This window comes from Myiozetetes cayanensis, unplaced genomic scaffold (assembly GCF_022539395.1).
Source record: "Myiozetetes cayanensis isolate MyiCay16 unplaced genomic scaffold, myiCay2020 scf2-11, whole genome shotgun sequence".
Lineage (NCBI taxonomy): Eukaryota > Metazoa > Chordata > Aves > Passeriformes > Tyrannidae > Myiozetetes > Myiozetetes cayanensis.
The window spans coordinates 57,661,274-57,683,986 of record NW_026087411.1 but is presented as its reverse complement, the minus strand read 5'-3'; the positions used below and the strand labels follow the sequence as shown (position 1 = coordinate 57,683,986).

General features: G+C 34.2%; 1 protein-coding gene across 1 annotated transcript in view; it reads right to left on the bottom strand.

Annotated features, from left to right (window-relative positions):
* AHI1 (Abelson helper integration site 1) overlaps positions 1 to 22,713 on the bottom strand; it is a 91,910-nt gene that overhangs the window by 66,349 nt on the left and 2,848 nt on the right. The window contains exons 2-13 of the mRNA XM_050316814.1: positions 21,760 to 21,867; positions 20,928 to 20,999; positions 20,432 to 20,553; positions 12,480 to 13,090; positions 11,725 to 11,879; positions 10,511 to 10,724; positions 9,607 to 9,796; positions 9,036 to 9,128; positions 7,305 to 7,490; positions 5,083 to 5,223; positions 2,872 to 3,004; positions 1,750 to 1,873 (exon numbers count right to left, since the gene is read on the bottom strand). Coding sequence (XP_050172771.1) covers positions 1,750 to 1,873; positions 2,872 to 3,004; positions 5,083 to 5,223; positions 7,305 to 7,490; positions 9,036 to 9,128; positions 9,607 to 9,796; positions 10,511 to 10,724; positions 11,725 to 11,879; positions 12,480 to 13,090; positions 20,432 to 20,553; positions 20,928 to 20,937 — 1,979 coding nt within the window. The 5' untranslated portion in view covers positions 20,938 to 20,999; positions 21,760 to 21,867. The remainder of the gene's footprint in view (positions 1 to 1,749; positions 1,874 to 2,871; positions 3,005 to 5,082; positions 5,224 to 7,304; positions 7,491 to 9,035; positions 9,129 to 9,606; positions 9,797 to 10,510; positions 10,725 to 11,724; positions 11,880 to 12,479; positions 13,091 to 20,431; positions 20,554 to 20,927; positions 21,000 to 21,759; positions 21,868 to 22,713) is intronic.

Sequence of the window (22,713 nt, the reverse complement as noted above, 5' to 3'; positions counted from 1 at the left end):
ATCACAAGGATGTTTGCATCACATAAATTCACTTTTTACTGTTAATCTGTTTCCTATCCTTTGACACCCATGGCTTTAAGATCAGATTTTTCTTAGTGTTTTCTATTTGATGGTATATGTTTTATCACCAAGCCTTCCCCAAAGATAAGTCCACAGAGAATAGAACAATACTTGGATCATTGAATACAGTTGGGTAGCACATTAAACAGAGTGCTCAGTTAAATTATGGAATTGAATTGTTTTAGTGACACCCTTCCAGGTGAGGTGACCACTTCTGGTGGCTATTGAAGAATTCTAAGCTTATTCTGAGGTGACCTCATTACAAAACTGCAACCCTTTAGAGTACAACAAATAATTTGCAAATTAATGCAGAAAGGTCACAAGGAATCTACCTATCTTTTAGAATGGCTTTGATCTAACAACATACAAATTAATTTATTGCTCACAAATAATGTTGGACTAAACCTTGTAAAGGTTCGAGGATAACAAAAAACAGTATATAAAGAAGAATTCCCTTAAGTTCTCAAATAGCCCAAGAATTCAGTATAAGAGATGATCCAAGTAATAAACTCACAATAAATTTAAGGCAATGGAGTGCTGAAACTTTTTAAGGAGCTTAAGGGAACGCACAATAAATACAGGAACTAATAACTCGTACAGTGACCATGCACATCACGCAGAAAAGGAGGCAGACCACTACAGTTTCAACTTGATGCCACAAATTCAAGAACTGAGGAACAGCTGGGCCTTCTTACAGGCAACACAAATGACAAATTAATATTTACTATTTATTATTAATATTTACCTAAAAAGACTAAAAATCATTATTTAATCCACTCCCACATAAAAAAAAATTGGGTTGTGCTCTCAAAACAGTCTTTTTATGCCTACATAGAAGCAGCAAAAAACCTAAAAGAGTTCCCCATATACAACATATCCTTTAACAATTCTTCTGGTATTTCAATTATGCAACTGCCTGTAGCATTACTGAGTTGCATAACTCAGCATTACTGAGTTGCAGAAACAACAGATAGGAATCTTAAGAGCCAAAAAAAAAAACCAACCAAAACCTGAAATTGCTCAAATAAAATTGTAAAGTGTCACAGCCATATTTTCGTGAATTTCTACAATTTTGAGGGTTATGGTTTTTAAACCTTGAACAGATTAGTATTTTGACATTAACACTGCACTGAAGAACACTTTTTATTTGTAGAGGAAAATGCGTACACGTTCAGTTTAAGAAATAACACTATAAAATTTTATTTAAAGTAATTTCAGTGGAATTATTTAAATAAGTTTACAAAAACAAAAATACCCCACCAGCATACATACATGCAGTGTGGTCAATTTATACACATCGCCTGAATCTTAAATTTTCAATTTACTGCTTCATGTTCAAATTTGCAAACTTAATACTTCATTCACAGTATGGCAATTTCTCCAGGGACTGAATGTCACAACTGTGTCGGTCTTGAAAACTTGAAAAACCTTTTGGTTTTTCACTACACTGTAGATTTAGACACTACTACACTTTTTTGGAAAAAGGTTTGCTTTCAAATACAGACACATTAGAAACCAATATACTAAATATAGTGTCTAACCTGATCATAATTTTTATATTATTGTAATCATACCATAATCAAATCTTTAATTAAAACATTATAATACAGTTTTTAGTAAGACATTGAATTAGACCTCTTTCTTTTCTTCTTCTGATGCTATCTGCTAGAACATCATCATCATACTGACCTGACAGTGCCATCAGAGGATGCAGTAAGAAGGTATTGATTGTCTTTTGACCAACAAAGATCATATACTATGTTAAGGTGACCATAAAACTCTCTCAGGAACTGTCCAGAAGGAATTTCATACACTAGTGAAGTTTAAATAAAAAAATAAAAGTTTTGTTAAGTATTTATAGTCAAATATATGTAGCTACTAGAGCAAAGTTTAGTCTAATCTTAGGCTGATTTTCTGCTATCATAAATCAACTCATTTTCTTTATCTTCTCATTTTGAAAGAATAAGATCAAATAGTTGCTAGATATGCATGGACAGCGAGCATCTACTTCCATCTAGTGGTTCACGAATGTCACAATGTCTTAACCCTTAAGAAACAGTTTACTTGCTTCAAGTTATTAGAACTAGATTAGGATTAAATACTTTCTTTTTTTTAAAATTTTGATAGCTATTTGACCAATCTTTGAATTATTTTAACATTGAGATCACTTCCTGGGGCTATGTAATACAGGAATTTAGATTTATCATTCCTTGCATTTAAACATGTATTTTGTCTAAACTTTAAAGACTGTTCTCTCTAAATCTCAAAACTCTTATGGAAAGCTTAAGAACTATGCATTTGAAGATACTCTGATGAAGCAGTCTCAAATTTGAGTAATAAGGAATATTTGTATTATGACTGAACGGGACCATGGAAGACAGCAGCTTCCAGTAGTCCATCTGCAGATGACGACAACATTTGGGCATCTAACCTTCAAGACAGGTTAGGAGAAAAACTTACATGAAAATTGCGTGAGGTGGTAGCTGAAAAGGTTATTTCACTTAAAACATTGTTATCAAAAAATGTTTCTTCTGCAAATTGAATTAGTATTTCCATTAGATCTCTAGGCAGAAAGTGTCATTTCACATCATTAAACTGCATATATATAACCATGTATGAAAAGCAGTTCCAGCCCTATCAACAAAGAAAGAGCATTTTCCTCAATGCTCTTTAATGCACATAACAATTTGCAAAACACAATAATAAAACAGAACCTCTAAAAAAAGCACAATTTAAAAATACATCTTTTAACCTTCAGTTGCGAACTACATGAACTATAAGAAATGACACAAAAAAGATATTTAAACTTACAAACAATGGGATAGCCATTCCTTCCTGCACATGCTGCTGCCAGCGTTTTCCCATCATGAGAGAAACGAACACAGAAACAGCCCATATCTCCACCTCGCAGTGAAAACAGGTGCTTGTTCGGTATGCGGCAAGCCTAGCTTTTCAGGGAAGAAGGGTATGAATATTAACTATCCAATGCTTAAAACACATTCTTAGCTACTGACACACATAAGTTTTTAAAAACTGGTAACGTCTTAATGGAATTTAAAAGAAAAATTTAACCTTATATACAGAGACGGTTCTGCAGCATAACTCAGACCTAGTCTGTATGTTTGTCTCTGACCCGTTATTACAAACCATTAGCAAGTTTTAAAAACCTAAGAAAATTTAAAATTAAAACAATTTCCTTAATTTTAAGAAGGGCTTAATAATGCCTATACTCAGTGATGTAAACTGTGGAGCTAGACTGTAAGTCAAGCTTGTTTAGGGTGTTTAAGCACAACTTTTAGTAACTTAATGAACTCAAAAGTCCAACCACAGGCACTCAAACCTTTGGTCTACCAAATCACTTTTAGCATTCCTCATCTGTATCTAAATACCTGACTTTTAAAGACACAACCAGAGATGAAACTTTTGAAAAAATTGCACAGGCATTTCAGTCCCTTTTCCTTTCTCCCAAAATATTTTCCTCTTTTTCACCCAAGGGCTTTTTCTTCAACATTACATTTAAAGTTTAAGGTGAAGTAAAATATCCACAATGTGGAGTAAAATAATCACACAGTTATGTGATTATTTAACCTAAACCTGATTTACCTTTAGGAATGAAAAGTGAGTGTGAATAGATTTATATTCATTTAAAAGTATACAAATACATCTACTCATGAAATAATTGTATATACACTATTCATCTTGTTAAAAACTATATATGCAGTTAAGGCTTCTTATGCTTTTTAACCTTGCTCTAAAATCAAACATTAATATGTTGAATCAGTAATTCAGCTCAGAAAAACTTATTTCATTTAAAGGTCATGTAGCTCTAATTCACATATAAAATAAATGTAATACTTAATTCATGTATCAAATAAGTAATAATTCTCTAGAAAATTTTTGAAAAATAACATCCATCTATGGAGACAGATACACACATATTGTTTATCTTTACAAAGATAGGCTCAATGGTAAAACAGGAATTTAAATGTATAAAAAGGAAATAATAATTCTGATCCATTATTAATTTTTAAACAAGTGCATATTTCAAATATTCTTCAGCAAACAGACATGCCACATCATGCTAACCTTACTGAAACTTTTTCACAAGACACAGCACATCACAGTACATCACAAAATGCATCATTGTTGCTACCATTTTTCAATATGCCCAGGGACTAGTCTAAGCATAAATAAGCTAACAAATTAACATACGTAACCTAAATACAACTTTCAGGTATCCTGCCACTTTTGGTCAGAAAATTCCCATTGTAAAAACACTAATCTATTCCTTACTATTTTATTATTAGTAGTAAACAGTGCTGGAAATTAAATTAAGTCAAATATTTATTTAAGTGTTCTTTTGGAAAGAACTGTACGAGAACTACAGTAGGGTACCAAAATAAAAATAAATGACAACTCTTTCTTAACAAATCTTTATGTTATGATTTGAATTTTTATAGAATCATGAACTCATGTTAATGCTGTTCTGCAAAATCGCATGAAATCATTGCACAGACATTCTATATATAGTTGCAAAAATATTCCCATTGTATGACTGCTGATTTTCGTTAGCTACAGTGATCTAGGGGTTAGGATGAAGTCAGTAAGAACCTTCTTAGGAAAGTTCTTCAATATAAGTTCTTTCTGTTATACTGTAAAAATAACTTTAAAAAACAAACAAACAAAAAAATCTCAAGAAAATATATTTACAATCAAGGTGAAATCTGAGAACAGCTTTCCAGTCTTACTTCCATTACCCGAATAACCCTACTCTTTCAAATTCTGAGAGAATTCTGGAGATAAAAATACTTGACTGTTCTGGGAAAAAAAATTGTTAAATCAACCATATTTGCTAAGATTAGACAACCTCTGCTATCTATGAGATTTTTAATGTTTTGTTTAATATTTTTCCTAATTTTAATTAATTACTGGCTTCATAATACTTATATTGTAAAATCAGTTAGAAAAATACAGTAGCTATTTAAATTATTTTCCTTTAAAAACCAAAGAAAAACACTTCACCTGTCCAGGCAATCTTGACCATTTAAATGGCTCCTTTTTCTCCTCTGGAAAAGGTTCATATCCCGCTCTCTGAGGCTCAGACTGTGCTGTATTACTTTGTTCCTGCTGAACAGCTATCACAGAGCGAAAAGAAGGAGCAACCTTGAGGCAAACAAAACTAAGTATCAAGGAAAAATATCTTTCAAGTGAACAATATAATTTCTGAAAAGATTTTAACTTCAAACTTATTGCATTTTTACATCTGAAACACAGAGATTGGAAAAGTCTTAATACATAAAAACTGCATAGCAAAAATTTCATTTAAAGTAACCAGGAAGTCAGAAAGTAATCCAAGCTTCTAAAGTTGTGTCAATCAAATGATATTACAGATTTATCAAATGATTAATACTTTTCTATTTTTAGTAACTATCCAGGTCAGTGAAAATTAGTAATACTCTTGTATTGTATTGTATTGTATTGTACTATTGCAGGGATGTTGAATAAAAAGAATAAAAAAAGCATTTCAGCATGTAAATATTTCCAGTGACATTAACCTTCTACCTTCCAATCAAAATACTGCTTTGGTAACAAAACCCATTCTCGATATCAAAACATACTACCAGTGTTGTTCACTCTTGATATCAAAAGATATTTACCAGCAATGTCTACATTCAACTGTCGCAAAGCAGAAAGGAGGACTGACAACATTTATTATTTTAATTGTAGGTAAACCATGCACTTTCCAGTTTTCTGTAAGAACACTCACTGAATTTCACCTACAAGTTACACCAAGCTTGAACACACAGGAAGCCTCAACACTCTGCAACAGCCCAGCAGCCCCTCTGAGAGGCACAGAGGCCATACAGCAAGAGCTGCAGTTCTGACTGGTTTAGTAAGTCTCTTCAGAAACACATCTGAATACCATGCAAAACTACTGTTTTCTTCCAGGCTGACAGTAGCTAGGCATTCCCTGTCTAGGTTCCTGTGACTAAAAAACAAGGTTGGACACCTACTATGGAAGTAGAAATCAATTTAGGAGTTTAAATTATTTGTCAACTTCTATGTTCTTTTTTATCTGAGACATCTATTTTCACATCTATTAGCCCATGCAGAGGTATGTCAGATCTGGGCCCTTCTGGAGAAGTAGACTAGGCATAATCTGTGACAGATCTTAAACGGAAGCAGAAATCTATGCATAGAAAACTGTATCATGCCATGGCTCTTATCTGGAGCCCAATCCTAGTCTTAGCAAATCCAGCATTTATCAGAACAAGAATGAAACAATACCAGTAATCAATGAATCCAGTCAGGCACAGGTCAGAAAGCCTACAAATTCACCACATCAGCTGAATTTCACAGAGGACTGCAAAGTAGGGACAGCTGTAAACCAGTGACAGCACCTACACCTATCAGCAAAACATTCAGACCATGGTAAAGACAGGCTCAGAGGGCTTCCAACAAAAAGAAGCACAGCTTCTCAAGCAAAGTGCACAGAATTCCTAACAACCTCAGCAACTGACTGAGCAGGAGATCTGCAGATGCCATTCCACTACACAAATTAGTGTTCCAAACCCTATGAACTAATCCCACAGATTAGCTTGGGTTTTGTCCATGCACATCTCACCAGCCTTCCACATCACCCTTGACTATACGAACAGTGAGCATAAGAAAGACTTATTACAGCTCTAAATATAAACAGAAAATTATATAATAGAACAATATTGTACTTGCATACTAGAAAAGGAAATGCTGTATTTATCCTGAATGTGCAGCTCAGCCCATACCAAGGTAAGCCTATCTTTAAAGGATTTTTCAGCTGAGAAAAAAAATACAGCTCACTATACCTTGAGCGTGCAGGGAATCAGGGGTAAGTGGCTCACATCTTCTCTCACAGAATTTACACACCTGCACAAGTCCAGTTACTTAAAATGGCATTTCTCCTAATGAGAAGGAACGTTAATCTTCAAGAAACTACTCTAAAAGTTTTCTGACTGCCAGTGGCAAAATATTCAAAGTTGTAGATGGGAAAGTAAGCCTATTTTTCAAAAATAACTACGAAGGGCTGAGTTTGAAACATATCTTGAGATGCAATGTTCTTATAATGTATTTTATATACTGCATACAAGCACAGTTTTTATATTCGTGCATACAAACACAGACACACGTGCTCTCACTAGTTACTAGTTCCTGCAGAAAAGTCTGCATATTTATAAACATGTTTATATATTATATATTTAACTTACATGATCTGGCAGTTTTATGCCTTTTACAGTTACATATAAAGTTGATGGGTAACGATTTCTAGGACATTTTGCCCACCAGTCATAAACCTCAACAACATTTGAATGTGACTTGGTCCTTGAAGGTGGGTAATATAATTGCAGACGAAGTTTTCCACCGATGTTTAGAACTCCATTTGCACCTACAAGCTGGAAGGGTGATTAATAAGAGGGAAGAGGAAAAAGAGGTTAACATAAACGAAATAAAATAATTGATAATTTCTAGTATTTTAGCTACAGTATAAACTCTCGAAATCCGCTGCCCATTGCAAAAATATACTAACCCTAGAAGTGGTAATGAATTTAACATTACTAAATGCCCCAAGGATCAAATCACTAAGATTAAAGCTTAGATAGCAGCCTAGTTTTGAAAGATGTTTCACGGCAGTAATATCTAGTAAGTGGGAAGATTGCTGTAGTACCACTTGGGGTTTGTTTATTTGGGTTTTTTGCTTTGTGGTTTTTTTTTTTGGTTTTGTTTTGTGTTTGTTTTTTTTTTTAATTACTACTTGCTAAAATCAACCATATCTCAAAGGACTGCCAATCTACAAACAGCCTCTTCCAAATTTGTTTCCTTTGAATGCTGCAACAAAGGGCATTGCTAAGGCTTTGGTGCAGAGTAGAAGATACAGCAAAGCCATGACATCTCCAACTTCAGAGGAGACAGAGTTCTCTCTACTGAACTAAAGAACAAGTGTACCTACTGTCATTAATGCTGATTATGGTTTTTCAGGACATTACCTCGACTGATACAGATGAAAGGATAAGGCACACAGACAAGTAAGAACGAAGAACAGGCCACCATTTTATGGTTTATTTATGTTTTTATGTATTTATATATTTATGCTGAAAATTCATCCTTTCCTCTGTTCAGGAGTAGGCTGTACTGAATGCCTGGATGCACAGCTATACACCCAGATACAGTTTGCCAGACTTCTGTTTCCAGTAGATTCATCTTGGGCAGAGCTCAGAAGACTCTCCATATTGAACTGATATGAAGGTCCCTCTCTCTTCATCTAAACTTGCAGTCCATTATCTTCTCCTGTATTTCTCATGCTCAATGATTACCATCCACACAGGCAGGTGTAAATAAACAATCCCCAGGGAAATTAAAGCTTGTCAGCTCTTAAAGAACAAATTGACACATTCCAGTCTCTCCTAAAAGGGTAAAAAGGTATATATATGTGCTAGCTAAACCACCAGTATCTCACATTTGCCTCATTTGTGTATCAATTGTCACAGCATTCCAAATGCCGCAACTAAAAATGAGAGAAAATTTATAAGTAGGCCTAGGGAGTCTTTTCAAAGATTGGACAACTAAAAATGCCACTAGAATACAGAACAGCTGAGGTACAGAAATTAGTGGATCTGTCATTTTCTTCACAATCACATGAACACGCAGAAAACCCTAAGATAAAACATTTTTCTTACTTTATGAACAAAACAAACAAAAAAAATCTTACACATTCTATACTTTCTTAAAAACCACATTTTTTTTATTGTCAAGCTTGTTAATGTGTTCATTTTATGGGGTGAAAGAAGAGGGAAAGGAGAGAAAGCCAAGCAAGGATTTTTTTCCCCCCATCTCTTTTGCTGGTAATATTTAAAAAAACATTTTCCAACTAAGTACAATTAGAGATTTTCAGATAAAAATATTTATAAACTTTTGCTTCTTTATTTAAATATTTACCATACCTTTAGAAATGCCCAACAAATTTTTCGAAAACGACCTTCCTGAATTTGTACATCAGACCTTGTTCTCACTTCATCCATAAGAGAATCAAGGACCTAGAAATGTCAGCAGGAATACAAACGTATTTCTAATGAACTTCATAGTAATTAAAAAAAAATTGCTGAAAATATGCTAGGTATAATTCACTAAATTAAACAGATTTCAATTTTAAGAAATTACAAAACCACGCAAGTGCACAATTAGAAAGGACAGATCCTTATGCATTTACCTGATGGCTATTTATGACCTGCATTAAAAAAGAAAAAAGTTATATCCTTCATATCTTACCAGCCTTTCCCAGAAGTTTGATGGTTGATTTAATAACTTTTGTACTCCTTAACAGGATTTTTTTTTCTATGAAAAAACACTTTTTGGTATCTCCACTTAATTCTGTATCTTAAGGCTATGCTATTAACCCATTATTAACCCATTCTAACTAAAACAAAACACCTGAATCAGTCAAATATATAATGCTGAAGAAACAAAGCAAAAATCAGAATATGCATAAACTGGATGCAAAATATTTAACCTTACCTCAAAAAACAGGATAACTTGAGGGTTTTCTTCAGTGTTTTGGGTAAAATAAGTAAAACGCTCATTAAATATTACTTGTTCTTCCCACTCTGGAACTGTTGATTTAGACTGTCTAAAGTCATATGGTTGAGTCATAATAGGAAGAATGTGCTCTATTTCTTCTTGTTCATAAGATGAAACTCCCCTTTTGCTGTTTGAAAATTTTCAGAGAGTTACAATTGTTAGAGCACTTAAAAAAAAAAACCCTCAAGCAAAACAGTATTTTCAATGACTGAAAGCAAATTATTTGATTCTAGAAAAAAACCCCACCAAACATTTAAGACAATTTGCAATGTACATAGAAATGCTACAGGATAAAGTTCATAATCCTAACCATTAAGTTACTGTTAGCAAATTTATACATAATGATCATGGTAGAACCTGCTGCTTAAACACAGTTAAAAGTTGAGTTTCAGGAAAATTATGCATAATGACAGTGGAAACAAATAACTGAAGAAATTAAAAATACAAAGAACTAAAATTTATTTCAGGATTTTAGAAGTTCTTTAATAAAAAAGACAGGTGTTATTTATACTGCAAGAATTTTGCTTACTTATTCTAATCTTGGCTTTTACATATTTTTAAGACTTAAGAAATTTTCTCTCTGGAAAGAATACAAAATTAACTGTGTTGCAAATATGGGGACCTCGAAAGCAATACAGCAGTGCAGAGCATTTAAAAGTGCCAAAATACCACTGTCATTTATTGTAGGTATACATACATATATATATTATCATGGATATAGAAACTAACTAATGACTATGCAAGATTAAAATTGCTCATTGTTTTCATTTTTAATTTTCTAGGGAAGAGTATACCTATTTATTGTAAACAATGATAATAGAAACAGTTTATTAAAAGTCACCTATGATCCTTCTTGACATATAAACCACTTCTCTGATCAACAACATGGATTTTAACCACAAGATGGGATACCAGGAGATCAGTTTTAAGTCGGTCACATCGATGGATATAAACTCCCAAAATCAGATCATCATCAAAACCAAATTTAGACTGAGTAGAAATTTCTGAATTCTTCATTTCCTCATCATTTTCTGTAGCAACTTCTGTGGTTTCTTCTAGAAATAGGAACAAAGTAAATAAACTGTCACAGTGGAACATAATAACCTCAAAGCAATAAAAATGCTCTGTATTGTCTTATCAAACAATAGTAAAGCAATAATATTTAAAGTGTTCTTTATGTAATAGGTTAAAATAAAATTATAAAATTTGAAGTATCTTTAACATGTACGAACATACACACAAATACATATTAATGAATATAATCTATTCCTATTAACAAACATTTTCATTTTTAAATCAATCAAGGTCTTCCTCTTGATTGACACAGGTTCTTCTGTGCCACAATGACTTGAAATCCATACAGTTCAACAGCCTTCTCTAGACTACAGCCTGTAGTTGGTTTTGTTTGGTTTATTTTAAGAAAAACAAACAAACAAAAAAGGCAAGCAGAAACTGATGCTTTCTCCATGTATGTTTTTCCCTGAATATACCAAATATTGTTTTCAGAAATTCTTCGTTTACAAGTTACAAGGAGACTACTATACTTGATAGAAATCAAGATATGTACTCCTCATCAATTTCAGTATTTCCTTTTTTGAAAATCTTACTTTGGCCTCCACAATATTTGAGGAATCAAGTTCTCCAGTTTTACTATGCACTGCATGAAACTTTATTTCTCACATTTCAATTGAGCCATCAGGTCAAAACTGTGGTGTAAATTAAATAAAAGTAAGACAATAATAATTAAAAAATCAGAATATGCATCTAAATAATACACTGTAAAGGTGTTGTATATGTATTTTTATAGTATGCTTAAAAAATTTTTTGAAATGATGTCTCAACTCAAACTATTTATAATAAATGAATATTGGAGATTTTAGATTGATACATCAAACTTCCTCACAAATATGCCTCAAAATTGGAAGAACTAAAGTACAATTAAGCAACTAGAGAAACAAGCAATTTCTGTGTTACTACTATGAATAAATATTTCTGTAAAAGCACAAAAAACCCAGGTAGCAAAGAAGACACTATTATAACATTTTGCTGGCAGACCTTTTCTGGTTTTCTTTTTAACCTTCCTGGCTTTAGGTTTCTGTTTATCCACGCTTTCCTTGAGTGTCTGTCCCTCTGACGTAAATAGTCTTTCAAGTGACTGACTTTCATTGCCATCTTCTGGATGATGCTGCAGCTCAGAAATGGACATTGCACTGCAATGTAATGAATTACTATCAGGGCAATTGCACTCCACTGCATATATTGATACAATTACTCATTACCGTTGACAACCCACTTGGAATTCTGCAATTTATCATCTGTCTATGTTGAAGACGCAACACTCCTCACTCCCCATGTTAGGGTCTTGCCTTTTTCACTGCTCTCCCTCCTTCACCTCCCTCTAATTTCCAGACAATTGCAGAACAACTCATGTGAACAGAGCTAAGCTAATGCTCTTCAGCTGGATCAGGGCTATCACTTCCCACAAAAAAAAAAAAAAAAAAAAAAAAAAAAAAGGCATAAAATTATCTTCAGTTACTTAAGAGTGAGTTCCACAGAAAACACAGATCAAATAGCAATGGAAGATACACATACACACACACACACACAAAGTTAAAAACAATCTGTGAGCTAAACATTACTGATGACAGAATTTTAAAAAGTAGCTGGTAGTAATTTTGCATGACAGAATCATCCAGTTAATCACTTAGGAAATATGAACAATTTATAAGAAAGCTTCTGCCTATCTTAAAACAAAATGAAACATTTTGCTTAAGATTCACGGACACACAGTGTACAATTTATCATGATACCTTGTTTCAGCTTCATTTGAAACTGCAATTTCTTTCTTCTTTTTCTTCTTTTTGCCCAGTTCATTGTTCAATGCAACTTCACGTCTTTGAACCATGGAGGTAGATTCAGACATCTGTTCTTTAAGTTTCTTTCTCATTTTCTTTTTAATTGCATTTGCCTCATCCTCAGCCACATGCAGCTGATAAGCTTGAATTAGCTGCTCTTCCTCTTCTAATTCAGTTACATTTCTCACTTCAGACAAGGAATTCTTAATCTTTCTATCTCCTTCTTGAGGAAGTACATCTGTTTGTGATTTACTTTTTGTTTTCTTCTTTGGAAAATCATTAGTCTTTTTTTCAAAACTCCCCAATTTAGCTTCATATAAATCTTCCTCCTCATTAAATTGTTCTTGTAACAGTGATTTCTTTTTCTTCCTGTTTGACTTTGGTTGCTTTTTCTCCTCTCCGCTAACAATATCATTGTTTATTTTTTCTGCAATTGATGCTTTCTCTCTCAATTTATTTTTTGTAAATCGCGGACTCTCTTCTTCCGGATTATATGTGTTGTTTATAATTGCTTCATCATTCACACTTTCCTTAGATAGATCAATTTTATTTCTAAAGGTATCAAGCTAAAAATGAAAAGAACATAAAACACATTTGTACTAAAAATCATGTTCTAAAGATAAACATAGCACTTCATGTTATTCCTTCAGCAACCTTACACAAAGTAAAATGAAATCAAAGATTTAGTTGTTTTCCTGTTTTGATTTTACAAGTGACAGATTAAAGTCAACAGAAAATTCACACTGAAAAAAACACATTTGGTGTTTGGCCACCTCATCCTCAATGTTTCACTATGTTTTTAAATAACTTTTATGTATATCCAGTAAAAAAAGAAATCAAGTCTACTCCATAAACATATGCCAATGTTTACAGTATGGAAGACTTGAAGACTACATGTAGCACAAAAACAAATATTTTCATCCATTGAAAATGCAAGTTAAGAGACAGACTTCTGGGTCAGATGATTTGCTTCTCAAAATTTATCAATGAAATATTAAGAAGGGCTAAAACTGAAAAACAGACTTCTATTAAGGCTTCTTAAAAAACCCAACCAACATAAAGTTAAAAGAAAAACAAACAAAAACAAAGAACCAAAAAACCACCCCACATTATTCTTAGTGGAATAGCAGACAGTTAATCTAGAGAACAGTCTAGTAAAAATAGCAAAGATGGATCTCAGCTAAGGCAATTGTCTGTGCACAACTTCTAATTTATGGAGGTTTTATAGAAAACACATTGTAAACTTTCCTTCAAGTTTCTATTCCTGGTTACTAAAGCTAATAATGCCACCTCTCTTGGATGGGAAGGATAACCTAAATGACCTGATATAGTTGAAGATGTTCCTGATCATGGCAGAGGGCTTGGACTACATCACCTTTAAAGGTCCCTTTCAATTCAAACTATGATTCCATGATATCACCAAAGAACACAGCAAGTAACTAAAGTCTAATTCTGTAAGGAGGTCAACACAAAGACCTCTGATCCTTGACAAAACTTCTATAAAGTTGCTGAGGTTCATTTAGTCTGTTGTCTTCCAGAAAACTCCCTCAGAGACTTCCCATGAAACATCAGAAAGGACTTCAAAAAACAATGAAAGCAAATTAAAAAGTTTGGAGAAAATATATGTATATGCATACAATCTTTTATCTGCCAAGACACTCCTCCTCAATAAACACACACACTGTCCCTTTCTAGTTGGGATACTTCTCCCAGTTGCAGAATCATTTTTGCCTCAAATATTTGTAAAAAAGAACAGTATGTATAATACGTGATCACCAGAACATACAAGCTTATAACAAGAAAACACAGAGAATGAAGTTGCAATGGCAATCATGCTTTGGAGGATAGATCCTGACTTAAAAATGCCCACGTGTGAGAAAAGTATTCCATGACTAGAAAGAAGAGAATACCCAACGTGCAAATCATCTACCTTCATATTCTACGCCCTTAATTATGTGAGCCCACAAACCTTCATCGCTATCTTGTTTTATTCACATCTGACACTTAAAGAGAGAACATGGTGTGCAAGTAAAATATTACAAGTACTGAAGAAGGAGAATGAAGGAAAAAGAAAGGAAAATCTGAAGTATCTGAGTAAAAACAGAAGAGGAAAGAAAAATCAGGGAAGTTTACTATTTGTATGAGAAAACTGACAAATACAAGCAGTGCAAGAAGAAAAGTACACCAAGACAAAGTTTAACACATAAGTAAAAGCTGATGCCTGAAACTATAGACAACTAGAGACTTAAAAATGCAATAACTAGACTTATTAATGTTAATTATTAAAAAACACTCTACAAATAAAGTATGAATTTAAAAAAGCACCTAGAATTTCATGCAAATGAAATTCATGCTTATCTAAGACCTCATCAACTCTAAAGCCATTCATATATCTTCTCAGTAGGTATCTTTCTTTTTAACTCATATGTCTAAAAATAGTTTAAATACCAAATAATGAAAAAACTTTCCTTGTATCTTCATCTTATACTTGCTTAAACAAAGCAGTAACATCGTATTTATTCGTAAGTCTATGTTTCAAGAAGATGTGGAAAATCTCATATAGATAACTTGAAATACAGAACAGAGTAAGTGAAAGAAAACAATTAAAACATCAAGCTTGGTATACACTAAAAAACAAAAAACAAAACAAATAAACAAAAAACCCCAACCAAACAAACAAAAACCACTAAAAAAACCAAAACCAACCCAACCCAGAAACAAAAACTTCTAATAAATAGTCTACTTCCTTACCTTCCTTTCTATGAATGGCTTTAACTGCAGAGTATGAGGAATGAAGATTAAAACACACCAATAATTAAGACCCAACAGTGGCCAACAGCTGAGGTCATGCTTTGCATTGGACAGAACATTAATCCCTTAAGCCCAAGAAGTAGAATTCTTTAAGGAATCCTAAACAATCGTCTTTGACCTGCTCAAGAGTTTCTAAAACAACTCTGATATTTGAGAATAATTTCCTTAAAGAAATCATTTCCTTAAAGAAACCTAGCAAAAACTGGCTTGAAATATTTACTAGAACTTGTTATCTATTATGCCTACAAACAAAAATCATAGATGATATGATCTTTAAGGTTGGAAAAAAACTCTAAGATCATTAAGTCCAACTGTTAACCCAGTACCACTGTGTTCACCACTAAACTATGTCCCCAAATGCCACATCCACACACCTCTGGAACACTTCCAGGAATGGTGACTCAGCCACTTCCCTGGACAGGCTGTTCCAATGACAGACCACCCTTTCAGTGAAGAAGTTTTTCCTCATATCTAATCTACCTCCTTTCAGGTAGTTGTAGAGAGTGATAAGGTCCCCCCCAAGTCTCCTTTTCACCTGGCTAAACAACCCCAGCTCCCTCAACTGCTCCTCATAAGACAGGTGCTCTAGATCCTTCACCAGTGTCTCTGGCTGCACTCCAGCACCTAAATGTCTTTCTTGCAGTGAGAATGAACAAAACACATGTACACAAATGCGTCATGAATAGTAAGCACACAATTATAGCAAATTTACTCACAGGAAAAAAAACCCACCACAGATTATCCTTGTAATGAAAAAACCCACAATCTCAAACTACAGCAAATTCCCAGCACATTTATAGATACTGTAGGCAGCACAAAGCTGCTTCCACAGTTCAAACACAAATTCCTCAGATACACAGCCTGTGTGATCTTAATTCAGGCCACTTTTTCCACATGTTGTAGTTATATGATGAAATTAAACAAAGAGGAAAGATGCAAAGGAGTCATAAAACAATAAAGTAAAAGCCATCAGATTAAGACTCAGGAAGAGGCAGGGATACTGGTATAGATTCTCTGTCTGAAATGCAGGACTGAGAGATACCAGCTAAGAGCAATCGTCAATACATAAATACACTTGAACTGAGTTAGAGAAAGCAGTTAGGCTGGAAAAGCAGCTCAAAGGATCGAGTCTCTGGAGTAACTCCAGAGACAGGCCTCTGACCTGAACCTGACCTCAGCTTAAAATGTGGAACAAATAAGAAGGATTTTTTTCAAAACAGCCCCATGGCCACATTACAACACCAGGGCAGAGGAAGCACTCTTTCCTGAAAACAGACTTGCTTGCAGTACTGGCTTGATAGGAGTGAGAGATGGGTGCCAGCCAAGATGCAAGCAGGTGGGCTAACACTCAAGGCTTATGTCACAATGAGCCAACCTCAGGTCACATCACTCGCCATTCGTGTCCCAGGCTGACAGCAGGGACAACGCCTAATAATCTTACACCTTTTTAAAAAGTTTTCTCAAATACGCATGAGTGGAAGCTGGCAACATATCGAGTGAGTTTGTCACAAGTATCTGGAAACTCACATAACCAGATTTACAGAGCTACCTGAACTTCTTCCCCTAACACAGGCACACCTTGAAAAATTAGGGGTGGACACTGCCAGCCCATTGAAGCGCTGATATGTACCAGCTGTAAAAAGACCATTTACTTACAACTGAATTGGTAATGGATGTACTTCTGATGCTGGTTTGTTGGGTTTAAGAAAATCTTAATGTGCTAGGAAAACAATTTTACTGCTATTGCTCACATAAGACTATAAAATGTAGACACTCTAAGCAAGAAGACCTTTAATTTACAGATAAGATGGGCTTGGTCAAATTTCACCAAATTCTAACAAAAAACATTGAGAAAATGTGTAGGTACATTATACAGTCAACTATTAGCAGTTCTGTTATTTTAGACACAAGAAACAAAGAGACATAGGAAACAAAGCAGAAACAAACAAGAAACACAAGAAACCAAATGGATAAAACCCAGCAGAAATCTCCATAATTATTCAGTGCCTGTCAGCATACCCAAAAAAGGCAGAACCTGCAAAAATTCTACAACCTTAAACTCTGCAGGTTTTACATCTGAGACAGATGCTGCAGTACTGAATGAGTCAGAAGAAACCTGTAAAACAACCATCTTACCCAAAAGAATACAATAACTGTCAAGCCTGAAGATGGGTTCCTATTATTTGTACCCACACGAAACTCCAGACTCTAGCCTGTTATTCAGGGCCTTATGAAGAAAGAGAAGGAGCAGGTTCAGTGAGGTAGGATATATAAAGCTTCAAACAGGTAAAACTGTTGCAGTCCTGCCTTGAATATAACCCCTAGTTATCAGTGTGTGCCTACCCCAATTTGTAATCTGATCGGACTACAGTCTAGGGAAGAAATTCTTGCCTCCATTATGGGATCTTGTTTTTCATCTGGTAGAAAAATTCACTGACATTTTCAGAGTTAAACATGCTTTTTTCTACCATAAAATTTAGACTGAAACAAATAAACTTAATTTTCCTGCTGACCTTAGACAGACTAAAATAGCTGGGCAAAATAATCTGCACAATGCCTGAACTGAGGCTTGCCTCATCCTAACAACTTGTAGGAGGAGGAACAACAGGTAAAAAAGAAAAATTATGGTGACTGTTTGCCCTAGAAAAGATACTAGCAAATTCACTTTCTGAGTGTGTCTCAATTGCTTGTGTCTTCAGCTCATGCCTTCAGGCTTCACACCACTGCCCCTGTGGCTACTGAACAGCAAAGCAGAACTTTCACTGGCCACAGCTGCTGTCTATTTCCATCTGCATTACAAGCCCCTCATTCCTATTAGCTGTGAATTCAAACTCATCCAGCTCTACAGACATCAACCTTTCCTCTTCCAGCCAGGCTGCTTCCCTCCTCTCCAGGCAGGGTTGTCTCCAGGCATGGGCACACAGAGCAGTACAGGCAAGCGGGCAGGCCATCTCCTTATCCTCATTTTCTGTCATTTAAAACTACAGCAACCTCCTGCAGCTCCAAAGCTCAGATTTCAAAGAAACAGTGGACTATGAGGGAAAAGGTTTTATTAATCTAAGAAAGGCAAGAGCAAAGACACAGGAAGGAAGCAGACTTGTACATTTCCAGTTGAAATATGCTCTCAACTATGACCCATTTCTGATCAAACCTGGGAGACCATTTATGGCAAGTGCGTGACACAAAGCCAACCATCACTGACAAATTTCACATTATTTCAAGATATGTGAAACTCTATATAGTTAAATCATATGAACTGAAGAAAATGGGAACAAAACCAGCCAACCCCCTCCATCTACCTCCTCCTCCACACCCACACACATTTATTTCTTACAGAGAAATGACTGTTTATTTGCTGAAGCTTTTACAGAAACTTCTACTTGAATGCAACCAGCATGGAAAATACCAGCCTGAGCTTTTGCAACTTTGCCACACTTTAAGGAAATACTCCAAATGGTCTGTAATAGGTTTCAATATATGTTCTCCTCAGGTTCTTAGTTTTTAATTGCTTTGATTGGTAAAAATCTAGTTTCAACAAAACCATAAAGTTGTGTTTCCACACTGATCCTAAAAATGCTTCTCAATTTGCTTGCATACCACTAACTTTTGATTCAGGTCATTGTGATTTTAAGTGTTTCTAGGTAACTCCAAAGCACTAGTGTTTTACATCAGAGACTTCTGGAATGGAAACCAAATTTAAAACCAAAGTAAGTGTAAAATATTTATGAGTAATATCTATTTGCATATGAACATATAATTATGTACTTAAAAATACTTCTAAATAACAGAAGTAAAAATTCACATTTCATAGAAAAGGTTAACCTAATTGAGGAGGAATTTAGTCTTGTATTAACACAAATGCCAGCAAAAAAGGAAAACACCCACCCTCAAACTCTCTATGACATATTTTAGACATCAGCTTGATTCTTTGTATAGACTGTTGACTAAATACAATATACTTCAAGGAATATAAATGAAAAAAATCCATACAAAATTAAACTTCAAAATGTCAATCTAAGACAAAACAACATTACTAAGTTTAATATAACTATTCTGAATATATTTAATATATATAATAAATACAGGTAACATTTTGATATTACATAAAATACCACTTCTTTTTCTTAAATGAGTATTAAAGAAGGAACATTCATTTCCAGCACCTGATAAGGATACTGCAAGATAAAATACTGAAAACATAAAACTTAACAGGAGGAAAATAGAAAAATGTAACATTTGTCTTGTAAGCAAATTGCTTTCTTTCCAAATTACAAATCTTCTAAGTCAATAATTTAGTATATATAGGACTTATATTAGACATTTATTCTCCTGGTCAGGAAAAAGACTAGAATCTGAACCATAACTCAGAGGAATTTCTGAGGCTGTTTTAATGACAGATATGCCACAAACAAAAATGTCATTTAACCATAAAATCAGGTGATAGAAACCTTCCTAATATGTAAGTCACAAGGTAAGGTCAAAATCTTTAAAAAAAGTTGACATGTGAACACAGGACCACTCAGACACAAAACTCAGCATATGCAGAAATATTCTGATCACTGACATCAAATTCAAAAGAAAAAAGTAGAAAATTGAATAAAGTTAATTATTATCTCTAATATTATTACAATTTCTCATCAGCTCTCAATTCACAGCTGTATTAGATGGACATACCTGTATTACACCGATTATTATTACTCTCAAAATCAAATACTTTTACAGCCATAATTCTGCTATCCCTCAAACACCTAATTTACTCCAAGTAAAGTCAATACTGAATTTTAAAATCTTAAAAATTTTATGAAAAATGTGAATGGAAAACAAAGTACTGGAGGACATTACGTAAATGCATGCCTGCATGTGACCCTTTCCTTTTACCAGTATTATAGTCTATACCTCCAAATTACAAGGATGCATTGCTGGTACACAAACAACAAATAATAGCCACATCAAAAACAAGGGATACATGCAGAAACATCATTTACACTTAATTTTTTTTTTTTTAATGTTTAGAGCTCCTTTCTACAGTACATTTTCCTGATCTTTTTTCCATTAAGGAAGGCAATCAAACAAAACTTGCATGTGTTCTAACTCACCACAATACTCTCTGGAGAGTTAAACTTCTTTTTCTTTGATTTCTTTGCATCTGTTAGGCCTGCATGACGTCTGAAGATTTCCTCAAAGCGAACTTTGGTTTTTGCCTTTGCCTCACTTTCAACTGCAAAAAGAAGTCTAGAGTATGATTCACTATCTCAATAATCACCATTGCTAAAAAAGTGCAAAATCATGATTTAAAATTGCAAAAGATGAGAATTACTTATCAGGGAAAGTTTACCAACAAATTCACTTGTATTCAGTTAAGAAAAAGGCTGTTGAATCCTCAGCTACAGCATATTTACCATTGCCATTACAATTTTTACAAAAGTCCCTAAGTTTAAAATAAAAAAAAAAACACTTCAAAAAGCAACTATAATCATGCATTCAAAAAGAAGCTAATGCAGCACTGAAGATTTATATGAGACAGAAGTAACTTCCATCATTTGCATCTGACTATAAAATATGTACTGGAAATCAAATACAAAGTATTCTTACCTGCTGGCATTTTCAGTCCTCAGTTAGAACTGGATCAACACACCAGCTGCCTCTTCCTCAGAATTTACAGTCCTATTTAAAGTAATTAACAATTTGTATTAACATAACTGGTCCACAGACTTGAAGCTAACAATTAATGTGTGCTGATTAATACTGAGTACAGGTGTTTTAGTCTGGAAATAAATATTTCCCTATTTGTCTAAAATATTAAAAGTTTTCTGCCATCAAATCCCAGCTCAGGATTCTCAGCATCTATCTAATACTTATTATTTGAGAGTAAATAAATAACAACACTACAATTGGTAATAGCCAAATAATTCAGCACTGTAGTCCTCCAATCTGCTAAAAACCTCAACAGTTTATTTAAATAATAATGACCACAAAGCCATATATATTGAAGCCTTTCTAATTGGGTTCCTATCCTGACAGTATCATTGAGGAAGTCACATTGTAGTCAGCTGATACTTTCCAAAGCAAAAATTAGTATCTGCCAGCAAATCTAACTTTATTACAAATCTCTAAATATTTATGTTTACACAAAGCATTTGTATTTTTTATAAAGCAGACAAGCAATTACATGAAACTCATTTCTCTAAAGAGAAAAATGTTAGGCCCTACAGTTGTGGAGAAAAGCCTACAAATGCAATCCAAACAAAGCTTGAAGGCAAGAAAAAATATTACACAGTTTTATCTTTTCATCAAGAAAATTCAGAATGTTTTACAAAAAACTTTAATATAAAAAGCTGTTTTGTAAACAGCAGAACTAATGAAAAGTAGATTTCTATGAAGGTGTTATGTTCCCCTTAGCCTTCCATACAACGAACTATCGTACCTATCTCCCTGACAGCCCATCCGACAACAGCTCCAAGTTCTCCCAAGGCCACATGTCCTGTTAGACACCAGTAACTCACCCTGACTGGACACCCAGATTACAGCGACCCTAAAAAATTAAGACATAGCATTAAATACTGCCAGGCCATATGATTACATTACTCTTGCACCATGTTGGTCCAAGCCACCTAACACCCATACACGGTTTAGGAGTTATTTTGGATTATTATTAACAGGCAGTTTGCATGCAGCCACTCTGACTTGAGAGAATTTAATAGCAGTAAAGTGAACCAAACATACCACAGGGCCTCAACACTAACAATCACTCCTGGACACACACATCTTACCAGCCCAGGGAAGACACGAGGCTATATTGGGTCCCCAGGAAGTTACACAACCGTACCGTCAGATCCCTCTCATCTTTCTTTCACAGTGTTACTTGCACAGGCTACATACCTTCAGATCATTCCACACTTATTACTTAGAGCACTGTGGCCTGCTGGATAGCCAAACCAAATTTAAAAAAAAAATAAATAAAAAAAAGGCAAAAAGTGTTCAGGTTGGTTTGGGATTATAGAAATGCCCCAGGTGTCATTAGTTTACTTCAGCAAAGCATTTACACTAAGTATCCAACAGTCTAAGGATGTTTGAAATGAGCAAGGATGGCCAGAAGGAACTTTATTGAAAGCAAAAAAAACCGTTTAGTTCTGTTATATGCTTCACCATGACACTGATGAGGTTGCAATATTTTCACTAACTGACACGTTCTGACTCGCAAAGCAAAGCTTTACTGTCACAACTAAACCAATAACAATTAAAAGCAACACTTATTACAAGAAATGGCATCAGAAAACACCACTGGAAAATAAAACTGCTTTTGCAATTTATACTTAGTTACACCAAATGGGCATTTTAAAAGTACTACAGTTATTAAGTGCTGCTTTTCAAGCAGTCA